Genomic DNA, 15,969 nt, shown 5'->3' on the forward strand with positions numbered 1-15,969 from the left:
TATTTTTAATCTGTATTTACATATTACTGTGGTTAATAGAAACATCCATTTTAATACATTACTGTAACAATGACATTTTGACATTACACACCTTCTCAATGTAGAGCCACTAAAATGTCTTAAGTGTATAAAATTTTAAGAACTTTAAAAGGAGACCTCATATTCCTTCTAGGTTCTAGATTAGAACCACAGTCTAAGAGAAAACTCTCTCCTAATTGTTAAAAGAAGTAGTTTCAGCTAAGCTACCACCTTTAACCAGGTCTTTCACTTCACAGGTATTAAACGGTCTGAATTATTCTATATCAACTATTTTAGTCTAAAATTTTTCTTCTCAAATGTTGTAACAGGCCGGGCACAGTGGCTCACGCCTGTAATCCCAGCACTTTGGGAGGCCGAGGCAGGCAGATCACTTTAGGTCAGGAGTTCAAGACCAGCCTGGCCAACATGGTGAAACCCTGTCTCTACTCAAAATACAAAAATTAGCTGGGCATGTGGCAGGCGCCTGTAATTCCAGCTACTCAGGAGGCTGAGGCAGGAGAATCACCTAAACCTGAAAGGCAAAGGTTGCAGTGAGCAGAGATCACACCACCGCACTCCAACCTGGGTGATAGAACATGACTCCATCTCAAAAAAAAAAAGTTGTAACAACAATTCAGAAACTCAGTTAATAGCCCAATTTTAGTTTCCAAAAAAGAAAAATACACTAATATACTTTGTACTTTTTTCAAAAGTATTTACTTTGTATATATTTGCTTAATTTGTTAATATAATGAAATTATTTCAGAAAGTTTGAAGACAGAAAAAAAATCACCTTTAATCCATGATCTTTTTTTTTTTCTTATTTTTTCAAACAGGGTCTAGCTCTGTCACCCAGGCTGAAATGCAGTGGCACAATCACAGCTCGCAGCCTTGATCTTCCAAGCTCAAGCAACTCTCCCACCTAAGCCTCCTGAGTAGCTAGGACTACAGGCATGCACCAACATGCCTGGCTAACTTTAGTATTTTTTTTTTTTGTAGAGACAGGGTTTTGCCATGTTGCCCAGGCTGGTCTTGAACTCCTAGGCTCAAGCCAATTGCCTACCTCGGCCTCCCAAAGTGCTGACACTACAGGTGTGAGCCACCTGGCCCATGATCTTATTAGTAGACATAGTTTACACAGTTACAGTAATAATGGCCATAACATTTTATATACAACTCTCCCTACGCTTGTAACAGGTATTTTCCATACTCCATATGTATCACTTTATATGTATCGTATTACATGTCTTTATATGTATCACTTTAAATATCTACTTAACATTCTAATGAGTGCATCGGTATATAATAATACGTCACTTAAAGAGTACATTCTGAAAAATGAGTCCTTAGAAAATTTCATCCTTGTATAAACATCATAGAGTGTACATACACAAACCTAGATGGTACAGGCCAGGGGTCCCCAATCCCTGAGCTGACGAACAGTTCGGGTCTGTGGCCTGTTAGGAACCGGTGGTACAGTAGGAGGTGAGTACAGGCAAGGAAGCATTACTGCTTGAGCTCTGCCTCCTGTCAGATCAGCAGCCGCATTAGATTCTCATAGGAGCACAAACCCTACCATAAACTACGCATGCGAGGGATCTAGGTTGCACGCTCCTTATGAGAATCTAACTCATGCCTGATGATCTGAGGTGGAACAGTTTCATCCTGAAACCATCCCCTACATAAATAGGATATACGGTATAACATATTTTTCTTAGGCTACAAGCCTGTATGGTGACTGTACTGAATGCTGGAGGTAACTGTAACACAATGCTAAGTATTTATATGTACCTAAACAGAAAAGGTACAGTAAAAATACAGTACTATCATCTTATGAGGCTGGGCACAGTGGCTCACCCGTGTAATCTCAGCACTTTGGGAGGCCGAGGCAGGTGGATTACCTGAGGTCAGGAGTTCAAGACCAGCCTGGGCAACATGGTGAAACCCCGTCTCTACTAAAATTACAAAATTTAGCTGGGCATGGTGGCACACATGTATCCCAGCTACTCAGGAGGCCGAGGCATGAGAATCGCTTGAACACTGGAGGCTGAAGTTGCAGTGAGATGAGATCACACCACTGCACTCCTGCATGGGTGACAGGGAGACCCCGTCTCAAAAAAATAAAAATAAATAATCTTATGGGACCAGTATCGTATAATGCAGGCCACTGTTAACCAAAATATTGTTATGGAGCACGTGTGTGTGTGTGTGTGTGTGTGTGTGTGTGTGTGTGTGTGTGTACATACATATATATGAAAAATACTAGAAGGATAAAAATAATAATTGTTATTTTTATTAGGGGATTAATAAAGTAGAGGAAGTAGGGTTAGAGAGAGTTCTCTCTGTATACATTTTCATACATTCTGACCTACCATGCTACTTTTTTAAACTAAAAATTGATTTAAAAACTTAAAATGTAAGTAAAGTACTTAATAATGCTAAATAATAGGTAGATTTAAATGAGAAGTCAGAAATCATTTGGCCCAACCTCCAATGCAATGTAGGAATCTCTTTAATGTTTATGTTTTCTCAGCATTTTAGAAAAAAGATGTAGCCAAATTTACTATCAGTAAATAGGAGAGTGGTATGAGACAATTCAGAGAAGCTGCTTGTTATATCTCAACCATTCCTGAAAAAAATCAGTGAATTAAAGCACAAAGGCTGATTAATTCCAGCAAATACATGCTGAGTCCCTGTTGTTTGCTGTATTCTGAGAATGTGAAAGATGATTCTCAAAGAATAAGAGGAGTTCCTATGCTCAAGAAATTTGAGGCAAGAACATTTGCTAAGCTTTAAGTATTCAGAAATGAAAAAGGTATCACTGGAATATAGGTTATTAATATATACAGAGAAACCTTTGTGGGGGCAGAAAAAGAAGAGGGAAAATGATGACTGTGAAGGGATGGAGAAGAGGCTAAAAGGATAATCAATAAATGGTACACTGTGTTTTTGAGGTTTTTTTTTTTTTTTTTTTAGACAGAGTCTCACACTGTCGTCCGGGTTGGAGTGAAGTGTTGCCATCTCGGCTCACTGCAACCTCTGCTTCCCAGGTTCAAGCAATTCTCCTGCCTCAGCCTCCCGAGTAGCTGGGATTACAGGCGCCCACCACCACAGCCAGAAAATTTTTTGTATTTTTAGTAGAGACGAGGTTTCACTATGTTGGCCAGGCTGGTCTTGAACTCTTGACCCTGTGATCCACCCACCTTGCCCTCCCAAAGTACTGGAATTACAGGCATGAGCCACCGTGCCCAGCCGAGGTTTCTTTTAATATTACTACTTTGGAATACAAATTAAAGCTTTAATTATGTGAAAGACTGCATTATTCAACAATAACTGATAAACGTGACCTGATTAAGATGTTTATACTAATACAGGCTATAAGTTTAAATATTCTTTAAATAATGTAAAGAGATTTTATTTATCTAGAATTTTATTTCATATGTACATGTTAAAAGACAGACCTACTAGTCAGCTTATAAATGTAAATATATGTAAAAAAAAGAGGCCGGGCGTGGTGGCTCACACCTGTAATCCCAGCACTTTGGGAGGCTGAGGCAGGTGGATCACCTGAGGTCAGGAGTTCAAGACCATGGCCAACATGTTGAAACCCCGTCTCTACTAAAAATACAAAAAATTAGCCAGGCGTGGTGGCAGGTTCCTGTAATCCCAGCTACTCGGGAGGCTGAGGCAGGAGAATCACTTGAACCCAAGAGGCAGAGGTTGTAGTGAGCCAAGATCACAGCACTGCACTCCAGCCTGGGCAACAAGAGTGAAACTCCATCTCAAAAAATAAAACAAGAAAGGAAAACCTTTCAGAGAAATCTGAAAGAACAGTTCCATCATACATACTGAATTACTAGAAGAGATGATATGCCCCAATTTTTCTATAATTAAAACATTGACTTGTTGACAAAACAGTCAAAATCTTGAGTTAAAAGATTATCCTGATTGTATGAAAGTTTAAAAGCCCATAAAGCAAACTAAATAGATTAACTTGTTAAAAAGCACTCAAGACTAACATGTTATTCTAATAAACAGCATGTGGTATATTATTTGAGGACATTTTGCATGTCCTCAAAAAGGCAATCTGTAACAGACAACCACAAACTGTGCTAAAGCATTAAAGCCTTTTTCAAAGTATATTCCTAATGCAGAAATCTAGAACAAATGGGCTGCAAAAGAATATGTAAAATAAAAGGAATTCCACCAGTTACTATAGCGTGGTAATTATAAAACCTAACGCCCATAGAAAAACAATGCCAGGATGATCACTAACACTTATTTTTAAAACGTTAATCTGTCTTCACAACATTGTTATCACTCCTCAAAAATTCATATAATTGGGCCTTCTTTAAAAACCCTAAAGCCACTCTGTATCTTCCCAATAAGCCATCCAATGACCTTTAGAGAACCTCTCAACCATCAGTCATAGTGTTACATTCCTTTACCTCAAGATCATATTCACCTCGTCCCTAAAACTAGACGTAAGAATCCTAATTCTCTTGGTATAAGTCTTTCGCAATGTTTAAAAAAAAGAACTCAAAATATACGTAAAACCCGTATAAGCACTCCAACTAAGCAGACAGTATTACTCGCATTTGACAAATGTAAAAACAGAAATCTACTGCATAACAGCATAACCCTAGCAGTTGAGAGTAATAAATCTACACTCACTCTGATTACTCAACTGGAATTAAAACTAATTCTTTTCGGTATCCTACATTTTAAGAAATGTATTAAAAAGGCAATAAAACCTCATCAAAAGCCAAAATATACTGCATATTTCTAAATATCACACTATTCTGCAATATTTTAAGGCAGAAGCCACAGAGATTGAAGCTTAAAAAAAATGAGAATCCTTAAGAATGAAACTAGGGGCTGGGCACGGTGGCTCACCTCTGTAATCCCAGCACTTTGGAAGGCCAAAGATGGTGGATCACTTGAGGTCAGGAGTTGGAGACCAGCCTGGCCAACATGGTGAAACCCTGTCTCTACTCAAAATACAAAAATTAGCTGGGCGAGGTGGCAGGCGCCTATAATCCCAGCTATTCGGGAGGCTGAGTCAGGAGAATCACTTGAACTGGGAAGGTGGTGGTTGCAGTAAGCCAAGATCACGCCACTACACTCCAGCCTGGGTGACAGAGCAACTCTATCTCAAAAAAAAAAAAAAAAGGCCGGGCGCGGTGGCTCAAGCCTGTAATCCCAGCACTTTGGGAGGCCGAGACGGGCGGATCACGAGGTCAGGAGATCGAGACCATCCTGGCTAACACAGTGAAACCCCGTCTCTGCTAAAAAATACCAAAAAAAAACTAGCCGGGCGCGGTGGCGGGCGCCTGTAGTCCCAACTACTCGGGAGGCTGAGGCAGGAGAATGGCGTGAACCCGGGAGGCGGAGCTTGCAGTGAGCTGAGATCCGGCCACTGCACTCCAGCCTGGGCGGCAGAGCCAGACTCTGTCTCAAAAAAAAAAAAAAAAAAAAAGAATGAAACTAAAGAATATTGGCCACAATTAAGACACAACAAGCAATATTGTACTACAGGTACTACAAACAAGTATTTTAATGGCTCAAAGTTTTTTTTCAACTTCTGAAACAATCTAAATGTTGCAAAAGCTTCTTTCTAATGCTCTCAGACTAAACTTGTTTTTTTCTTGTGGATCAGTAAAACACAAAGAGGAGTTGTTGGTAATGGGGTTCAAACCACAGACCATTCTAATGGAAAACAGACTACTACTGAGGAAAAATCAGACTACAGTTTAATTTCATAATATAAGATATTTACATACCAGCACAGAATATCCCTGGGACTTCACTCCTGATTATTATGGTCCGTACTTTCTTATCAGATTTCAAAGCATCCACAGCTTTTGACAGCTAAACAGAAATAGGAAGCATATGAGGGAAAAGAGAAAAATGAAATTTTACATTGATGACAATAATGTATCTTAATATTAGAAGCAAACAGTTTAATCTTTACACTCACCATTTTTATAAGATTTTTACTGAGTGCATTTTTGCCATAAGCTCTGTTTATTCCAAGCACCACAATTCCTAGTTAAAGGGGAAAAAAAGTACAAGCACTTGAGTGAGCGAGGCATTCAGAGAACAGATTCTACATCACACATCTAGCTAACTTCGAACTTAACAAATCAAAGAAATTCAGGATATCACATTCCCTTCCATTGATCTCTTCTTAAGCACCAAGGTAATTTGCAACATTTTGGTAAATTTTATATCCCTAACTCAAACTAGAGGGAAGACCACACTTACCGGTGAAAATTTTAAGTTAAAGGATACTATTTAAAATGTGGTTTCATCATCTTCAAGTAGATACAGAAGTAACAGCTAATAAACCTTGTTACGTGCAGGTATTACAGCATCTGCTTTTTCTAGGATGCCAGTTCTAAATATCTCAATTTTTTTTTTTTTTTTTGTTCATACTACATAGTTTTCAGTAATTCTATGCCAGGTTTCTCTCCTGATTTCTGTCTGATACACTTAACCAGAGGGCACTTCCATTTAGATGTCCAACAAGTACTTTCAACTCAACCTATATAAAACAAAGTTCATTATCTCTCCCACAAACCCAGCTGTCACTCCTAACTGCCCCATTTTTTAAACCAAAAACCATCATCTAAACCCAGCCTCCCATTCCTTCCAGTTACCAATTTTCTAAAAACAATACTAAGCATAGAATTCACCCCCTACTTAAAATCCTTTCATTATTTATTTCAAAATATGCAACTTCAAAGATCTTAATTTGATATTCAAAGTTCTGCACAACCTCTACTAACCTTCTTGTTCCTGGAGTAGACAAATTTTCACTGTGTATCAGAAATACCTTCCACTGAGTCAGGGTGGGTATGGTTCTTGTTTGCAACTGAGTTAAACTGAAGACAACAAAATGTACACATGCCTTCGCTGTGCAAGAAACTGTGCAGAATCATTTTTTAAAGTATAAAAATGAACTTCTGCTCACAAAAGAGTAAATCTGCAAGAATGCCAAATGCTCTCAGTACAGAGAAAAGCATGAAGGACTGCTATCTGACAGGATCTGTATTAAAAAGCTGCATGACTTTAGGGAGGTCCCAATACTACTGACAACAGCTACCACCGGTAGGCCTCAGGCACTGCTCCAGCTGCTTTAAGCGAATTAACTCACATAATCCCCAACACAACCCAAGAGGTGGGCACTATTGTTATCCTTAGTTAACAGATAAAGAAATGGAGACTTGGAGAGGTGAAGTAACTTCCTTCAGCTATTAAGTGCTAATCTAACTCTGTATTTGAATAAAACTGTGTTACACTGTTCAAGCTTCAGTTTCCTCAGGAAGAAAATCAAGCAGCTAAGACTAGATGTGTCCATTCATTCAAACATACTGAGGATGTACTATACTGATCAGCAGCCAAGGAACTAGAGTCTAGGAGAGAAATACAAACATTAATAATCACAGAAATCATTAATAACCATAAATGTCATTAATAACAAATTCAAACTGCTTTACAAGCTTTAAGTGGTGCCACAGTAACTTGTAACCAGAACTGATAATGGTCTAGGGCAAAAGGAGATGGATAGGGAAAGCTTACCCCAGACAGTGGAGGTTAGAAGGATGAGTAGGAGTTAAGGTGAGAGGGAAGGAGAGGGGCTGACTGCCAGGCAGAGAAAACAGGAAAAGCATAAACTAGTCACGGTCCCACTGAATGTCCTGTCACCTACAAGGCGAAGAGAGTGACCAATGAAAGTAAACAGGTGAGCACAGGCCAGAAATATCCTTACAGACCTGCTGAAAAGTCTGTTCTTCATCCTAAGAACCACTGAAGGAGTTTACGTAGGTATAAACATACACACATGCACATATAAAACTGGAGGGGGAACAGTTTCTATATTTGAAGATCATACCAGAAGTAGATAGGGGTGGGAGCTTCAAGACACAACTGGAGTCCAATCAACAGATAACAGGTCTGGCTGAGATAGGCAGTGGTAGAAATAAAGGAAAGTGAAAGGATTCAAGAACCATTCAAAATTTTAAATGAGTTAATGATGCCTAGACAGAGGACTGATTTAACTGGAAGAAAGTGTTAAGGAGTATTAAGCAGGTTTCTGGCTTCAGCAATTGGATGAAAGAAGATGACATTTAATGAGACAAAATCATAAAAAATACCGTGGTGAGGGTGGAGGGGAGTAAAGCTCATGAGTTCTGTTTTGAATTAAAGTGAATCTGAAGTCCCTTTCAGACATCCAAGCTGACACCACTTCCAAGGGCTAAGAATGCAGGCTCTAAGGTGTGATTGCTGGGGATGAAATCCCAGTCTGCCGCTTACTAGCTATTGGGCAAGTTACTTAACCTCTCTGATCCTCAGTTTCTTACTCTATGAAGATACTAACAGTTCCACACTCCATGGGACTGTATTAGAATCAAATGATATGATAGATGTAAAACTTACAACATGAGCACCCAATTATCCTCCCTTCTAGCATGAACACTTCTCATGCAATAAGTATTAAAGTTTCACCATAATTTCTGCTAGATAGGATACTGCTAACATTATTACTGAACTGTAAAGTGCCATGAAAATGTTTCTATCACAGTCAATTCCAGCAGTTTTGGTCACATATTTGAGACTTGATGTTTTGAGTACTTCCACTTCAAAAAGCTAGAAATCAGTTCTGCAATCTGAAATGAAGTATCTAATATGTAACAACCGTACCATCAAATGTATCTGTAGGCTTTTGGTACTCTAAAATGGAATAAAACCTTAGCTTTTATTCAGCAAAGTCTAAACTTTTTTGTTTTATAACTGTCTCACTTTAATTCACAACTCAATCACTTCTCAAGAACTCAATTATCATGCATCCTCCTCACATAACCTAGACAAAAGTTTACCAACTCAGAAAAGCTTAGGCATTCACATGCCAACCTTAATTTTCCTGACTTTTCACAAAACATACAAAAATCTTCAGTGAATCTGTAACAAGGTCACATCACAGCATTAATCCTGCTCTATAAAGCTCACACAACTGAAAGACGAATGTAACAACTTTGCTGAGACTTTAAAAAGAAACAGAAATACATTTTGCTTAAACAAAATTGAAAAAACACACTCAAAGTGAAAGTCCTCCTTCCCTAGAATCAACTCATTCCCCTCCCCAGAGGAAGCCACAGTTATCACAGTTACATGTAATGTAACCTTCCAGAAAATGTTCAACATATTTACATACAGAAACAGAGTTGTATATTACCATTTGGCTTGTTGTTGCTATTTTACATAAATGGATCATATGTTCTGTTGGTGCTATTCTACATAAATAGGTTCATACATATTTCTTTCTTTTTTTTTTTTTAAGAGACAAGGTCTTGTTGTGTCACCCAGACTGGAGTGCAGCGGCTCCATCACAGCTCACTGCAGCCTCAAAGTCCTGGGCTCAAGTAATCCTCCCGTCTCAGCCTCCTGAGTAACTGGGACTACAGGCAGGCGCTACCACGCCCAGCTGGATTCACTAATTTTCTGAACTAAAGTTGAGTTAATTAACTAAAGTTCTCAATGAAACTCAACTAAAGGTCTCAATGGAGCTAGAGACCATTATTTTACATGAAGTAATTCAGGAATGGAAAACCAAACACCATAAGTTCTCACTTAGAACTGGGAGCTAAGCTATGGGTACACCAAGGCAAAACAGTGGTGTAACAGACATTGGAGAGTTATAAGGGGGCAGGGTGGGAAGGTTGAGGGATTTTAAAAAACTACATATTGGGTACAATGTACACTACTCCAGTGATAGGTACACTAAAATCTGAGACTTGACTACCAGACAATTCATCCACTTGTAACCAAAAACCACTTGTACCCCAAAAGCTACTAAAATAAAATAAACAAGGGCATTACATGATAAAAACGGGGTCATTTATCCAATAAGACATAATAATCCTAAATATGTATGCACCAAACAATAGTACGTCAAATTATGTGAGTTAAAAACTGATAGTGCAAGGAGAAACAAATCTACTATTATAGTTGCAGATTTTAACTTACTTCTATCAGTAATTGACAGATCCAACAGGCAGAAAATCGTAAGAGTATAGTTGAATTGAGCACCACCATCAATCAACTAGATCTAACTGAACAGTAGAGCCAACTGCATATAAAATTCTTTATTTGCAAAAGGCACAATTTTGTACATAGAAAATAGTAAGAAATCCACTTAAAAAAAAACTATTAGGAACAAACTAACAAGTTCAGCAAAGTTGTATGATACAAGCCAATATACAAAAACCAATTTATTTTGTAATTTCTATACAATAGCAATGAGCAATCTGAAAGTGAAATTAAGAAAAATCTATTTAAATTCAAAAAGAATATTTTGGGATAAATTTAACTAAAGTAGTGTAAAACCTATATACTGTAGACTGAAAACTACAAAACACTGTTGAATAGAAAAATATATCATGATCATGGATTGAAAAAATTAACACTGTTAGGATGGCAATACTCCCCAAATTAATCTACCTATTCAACACAATCCCTATCAAAATCCCAACTTTTTTTGCAGAAATTCACAAGCTGATCCTAAAATTCACGTGGTAATACAAGAGTTCCATAATAGCCAAAACACTCCTGAAAAAGAACAAAGTTGGAGAAGTCATGCTATCCAATTTCAAATTTCACTACACAGCTATAGTAATCAGTTTGGTACTAGCATAAGGATAGATACATAGATCAATGGAATAGACTTGAATATCCAGAAGTAATCCCTTATATTTACGGTCAATTAATTTTCAACAAGGGTACCAAGACAACTCAACGGTGAAAGACTCATCTTTCCACAAATGGTGCTGAGACAACTACATAGCCACAAGTAAAGGAATGAAGTTAGACCTCTTACTACACACCATATATAAAAATTAACTCAAAATTGGATCATAGTCACAGATGAACATAACAGTGAAAACCATAAAACTCACACAAGAAAACATAAGTGTAAATCTTTGTAAACTTGGGTTAGGCAACAGTTTCTTAGATATAATCTAAGGCATAGCTACAAAAAGAACAAATAGAGAAATTGAACTACATGAAAATTAAAAACACTAGTTCTTCAAAATATATCATCAAGAAAGTCAAAAGACAACCCAGAGAATGGGAGAAAATATTTGCAAACTATCCATCTGACAAGAGACTTGTATCCAGTCTCAACAATAAAAAGACAACTCTCATGCCTCAACAATAAAAAGATAATCCAATTTAAAAAGTGGCAAAGAGGCCAGGCGCAGTGGCTCACACCTGTAATCCCAGCACTCTGGGAGGCTGAGGCAGGCAGATCACGAGGTCAAGAGATCAAGACCATCCTGGCCAACACAGTGAAACCCTTAGCTAGGCAGGGTGGCGGGCGCCGTGCGGGCGCCTGTAATCCCAGCTACTTAGGAGGCTGAGGCAGGACAATCCCTTGAACCCGGCAGGCGGAGTTTGCAGTGTGCCGAGATCGCACCACTGCACTCCAGTCTGGGAGACAGAGTGAGATTGTCTCAAAAAAAATTTTTTTAAATAAAAAATAAAATAAAAAAGTGGCAAAGGATATGAGTAGACATTTCTCCAAATGTATGCACATGGCCAATATGTACATGAAAAAATGTTCCAACAGGGAGTTGAACCTGATCTCAAGCTCTCCTACAACAGAGCCCCATCACGGTAGTCCTTTTGAATAGTATTCCTCAACATCTTTTAAAAAAGAAAAAAAAAAAAAAAGATGTACAACATCACTAGCCATGAGGGAAAACCAAATCAAATCACAAAAACTTACCATTTCCCACCCACTAGGGTGGCTAATAAAAGAACAATACCACGTGTTGCCAAGATGTGGAGAAACTGGAGCTCTCATGCTTTGCTAGTGAGCATATAAAATGCAGACGCTTTAGAAAACAGTTTAGCAGTTCCACAAAATGTTAATCATTGAATTACCATAGGACCCAGCAATCCCACTCCTATGTGAAAATATAAAGATGACCACAAAAGCTTATACTAATATATGAATGTTCTAAGCAGCATGGTTCACATTATCCAAAAAATGGAAACAATCCAAATATACATCAGTAACGAATAGACAAACAAAATGCGGTATATCCATACAATGAATATTACTTGGCCATTAAAAGCACAGAAGTGCTAGTTCAAGCTACAACAAGGATGAGCCTTGAAAATATAATGATACGGGAAGGAAGCCACAAAAACACCACTTATTATACTATTCTTTTATAGACAAATCTATTGATACAAAAAGTAGATAAATGAAGGTTTTTTTAAGGCTGGAGGGATAAGGGGGGGAGTAGGCAGTGACTGCTAAAGACTACAGGGTTTATTTTTGAGTTGATAAATGTTCTAAAATTGGCTTGTATTGACAAAGCATAACTGTGAATATACTAAAAACAACTCTACATTTTGAATTTTATGGTATATGATTTAAATCTCAATGTAGATGAGATTAAATCTTAATCTTAAAGATTTAAAAATACATACACTGTATCTCAATACATATATTTACTGAGATATAATTTACATACCATAAAATATATAAAAATATTATTTTTTAAACATGAAAAAAAACATATGAAAGGAATCAACTTGTTAAATAAGAAAAGGCAGTAGATACAGAAAGACCTGCTACCTCTGCTGCAGTCCACTTGACAAGCTTGGACAAGGATGCTGTGGGTAAAGAAGCACATGGAAAGGTTTCAGACACGGGAAGACCGGATGACAATCTAGATGGGAAAGAGGAGGAAGAAGCAGGTATCAAGGAGGATCTGCACTATGCAAGTGCTTGTTTGCTCTATTTCTGCCAGAAGCTGTTCTGACATGGTTCACAAAGATGATCTTGAAATGGTTCATAATTATGCCAAATTGCAGGAAGGCTGGTAGGGGAAGGGGAGGAGTCATTCCAGAAAGTGTGTGCAAAAGCTACACCCAGAAAAGAACAGGAAAAGGCAGAGCTCAGGTCCAGTGGCAGAGAGATAGACTATGAGACGTCTGACGGATAAGAAGGCCCTGCAGGCAACGGCGAGCCTTTGGAGGTGTTTAACTGAGCAGATTCATGGTTTTTGGCCTTGAAAAAAAGGTAACTCCATCACCCCTGGGACGAGAAAGTGGGAAAGAGAACGCTTGGAAACCAGGTGACCTATGAAGAAGGCTGTTGCAGGAGAGACCTCTGTAAGCCATGACCAGGACTCCTGCTCTAAAACTGAGTAGGATGGACAACAATGCAGAAATAACCACTAAAGAAATTTGGTGTTCAGGCGCAGTGGCTCACGCCTGTAATCCTAACACTTTGGGAGGCCGAGACGTGTGGATCACCTGAGGTCAGAAGTTCGAGACCAACCTGGCCAACATGGCAAAACCCCATCTCTACTAAAAATACAAAAAAATTAGCCAGACGTGGTGGCGGGCACCTGTAATCCCAGCTACTCGGCAGGCTGAGACAGGAGTATCGCTTGAACTCGGGAGGCAGAGGTTGCAGTGAGCTGAGATTCCACCATTGTACTCCAGCCTGGGCGACAAGAGTGAAGCTCCATCTCAAAAAAAAAAAAAAAAAAAGAAAGAAAGAAAAGAAAAGGAAATTGGGTTGTAGAGCTATGCCTCCCACAACAAATTACAAATGTGGAGCCCAGATAACAGATGGGACCTGGTGTATTCCGCACTACGTGCCCCACCCACCTAAAGTGCTACATGCTGTTCGGAGTTTCTGTGACTAGGAGAGTTATCCTATTCCTTAGAGGCTGCTGAGAGCACCAAATTTTGGACCCATCTCAAAGAGAAACAAAGGCACCCAGGAAACTCCTTCACCTGTGGTACCCTTGACCTGTTTTTCTTTGCACTGCTTATTGCTGGTTCAACAGTAAAGCAAAGCAAAGCATAAGTAATGTTAGCCAAGCCTGAGTCGTCATTCTTGCCAATTCTCAAAGGAGGCGGGGTCAACTTTAAGAAACCATGATGTATGTCCTATCTCATCAGGAAATGAAGGCTAAAGAAAAAAAAAGAAACCAGGACGTCCGAAAAACATCTTCGTGTATTATCTTTTATCTGATATTCTCTCTTCAAATCCTAACTTAAAGTCTTTCCAGACATTTTGCACAAATATTCCTTTAATTGCATTCAAGTCATAATGACCAAAATAATAGAATATGATGCATATTAGTAGCTGTACTTGCAATCCCTTTATATCTAACATATTGTTGGTACACTTAATGGAAGTGAAGTCCCAGCATGACTAAGCTTACCCAAAAGATGGTGGCATTCAGGCTCTAATCACCCCAGTGCCAGTCTAGGCTTCCAGCTGAATTTCTTACTATTCTGCTTATGCCACACTACTGCCACACTTGCCTTATGTTACGTCCCAAATACACCACACATGTTCACATCTCCATGCTTTTGACCATGTTCTTGTCTCTGTCTGGAATAATAAGTAAGGAATAAAGTAATTCATCAAACTCCTGAAGCACTGCTATGGGCTAGTGGCAATTTATATTAACGATCTCATCTCACCTTCATAACAAACCTATAAAGTTGGTATTATTTTTCCTGTTTTACACGTGAGATAAGTCTGCCCAAGAACCCTCACAAATGGCGAAATCCACTGCCTATTAAAGAATGCCTTGGAACCCCTTTCATATGGCGAAACCCTGCAGGTATTACAGCCCTTTCCTCCTACCATGCCTTGAAAGTTCACACAGCCTAATAATCAGGATCTGCTTCACTATACTAAAAGCAATCATGACTTACACGCTTTTCACTTCTGCTTAACACATTATAGGTGCTCAACAAATGCATGTCAAAATTAAAAGACTGGTCCTCTGGCTTAACCCGGGTAAACTGCCGTTCCACCCTTCACGACCCTTTTAGCTTTTCCCTGCACTGGCAGCGAAAGGAACTGAGCTTTAACAGTATTCCCTAGAAATGTCAGCCTCCTTCAAAGCCTTCAACCCTCTGTATTGTATTGCTAATGATGTCTCCTCCCGCAGTAGGTAGGTAGCTCAAGGGCAAGATCCATACCACCCACATTCTTATCGCCAGAGCTGAGGAAAATAAAAAGTGCTCAAAATTGTTTAAATGCAGTGGAACAGTCCCTCAAGACTAACTTTCTAGGAGAAAATGAACAAGAAGAAAAATTGTTCCAGCTGAGCAGCTTCAAATTTAAGACTCTCCGTAATAATAAAAGGCAGTTTCACTGCAGCTTTTACAACTCCACCACTAATAGCTGAGTTTACAGAAAGCCATTACACAGCAAGAATAAAGCCTGGTAGCAAGGATTAAATACCCAGGGTATATATTGACCTTGGCTTGTCTGGAGCGGAGGGCGTAAGCTGCACTTCTGTTTGCCGCGCTGAATGCGGTCACTTTACAGGTAAGCTGCTCTGGAGTACACGTTTAGGTTATTAAAAGCAAGAAATAGGTGCACAAGGAAACTGCCACGCTGGGTGAGGGGGGAGGTGAGGGAGGGGAGGGACGGTGCGCCTGCCCGACCTCGACCCCGCGTCCAGCCGGCGGACTGCACCTTTTGCCCGTCCTGAGGGCGAGCGGCCGCCCGCTGCCCCGCGCCTGCCCCGCGTTCGCACCTCACCTCGGTTCTCCTCCTCCAGGTGCCGCACCCGCAGCTCGTCCTCGGTCTTCATCTCGGAGCTGTAGCCCCTTTTCGGGGCGGGACCACCGGCCGCAGGCACCCAGCCCTGAGCCCAGATCGCCGGGCCCACCCGCCGGCCTGCCAACGAGCTGGGCAGCCTCAATCCCGGGCACAGCCGCGCACTGCAAGCGGCCACCAGGCGAGCACCGCCAGCATGCAGGGCGCCCAAGGCCCCAGGTGCCGCCGCCACCGCGGCCGCCATGTTGTCTGTTTACGGCGTGGGCCTGCGACTGCCGCTCCGCCCCCGCCCGGCGCCGACCTGCAGCGCGCACGCGCACGGCGTCCCGACCCGC

At 40.0% G+C, this 15,969-nt stretch overlaps 1 protein-coding gene across 4 annotated transcripts in view; it reads right to left on the reverse strand.

Annotated features, from left to right (window-relative positions):
• Window positions 1-15,915, reverse strand: part of AUH (AU RNA binding methylglutaconyl-CoA hydratase) — a 146,467-nt gene extending 130,552 nt beyond the window's left edge. For 2 of the 4 annotated variants that reach the window (XM_015118073.3, XM_015118074.3), the window contains exons 1-3: window positions 15,617-15,908; window positions 5,999-6,066; window positions 5,802-5,889 (exon numbers count right to left, since the gene is read on the reverse strand). In XM_015118073.3, coding sequence (XP_014973559.3) covers window positions 5,802-5,889; window positions 5,999-6,066; window positions 15,617-15,878 — 418 coding nt within the window. In that variant the 5' untranslated portion in view covers window positions 15,879-15,908. 4 annotated transcript variants of the gene reach the window in all.
• Between the last annotated feature and the right edge of the window lie 54 nt (window positions 15,916-15,969).

The sequence above is a fragment of the Macaca mulatta genome, chromosome 15 (assembly GCF_049350105.2).
Source record: "Macaca mulatta isolate MMU2019108-1 chromosome 15, T2T-MMU8v2.0, whole genome shotgun sequence".
Taxonomy (NCBI): domain Eukaryota; kingdom Metazoa; phylum Chordata; class Mammalia; order Primates; family Cercopithecidae; genus Macaca; species Macaca mulatta.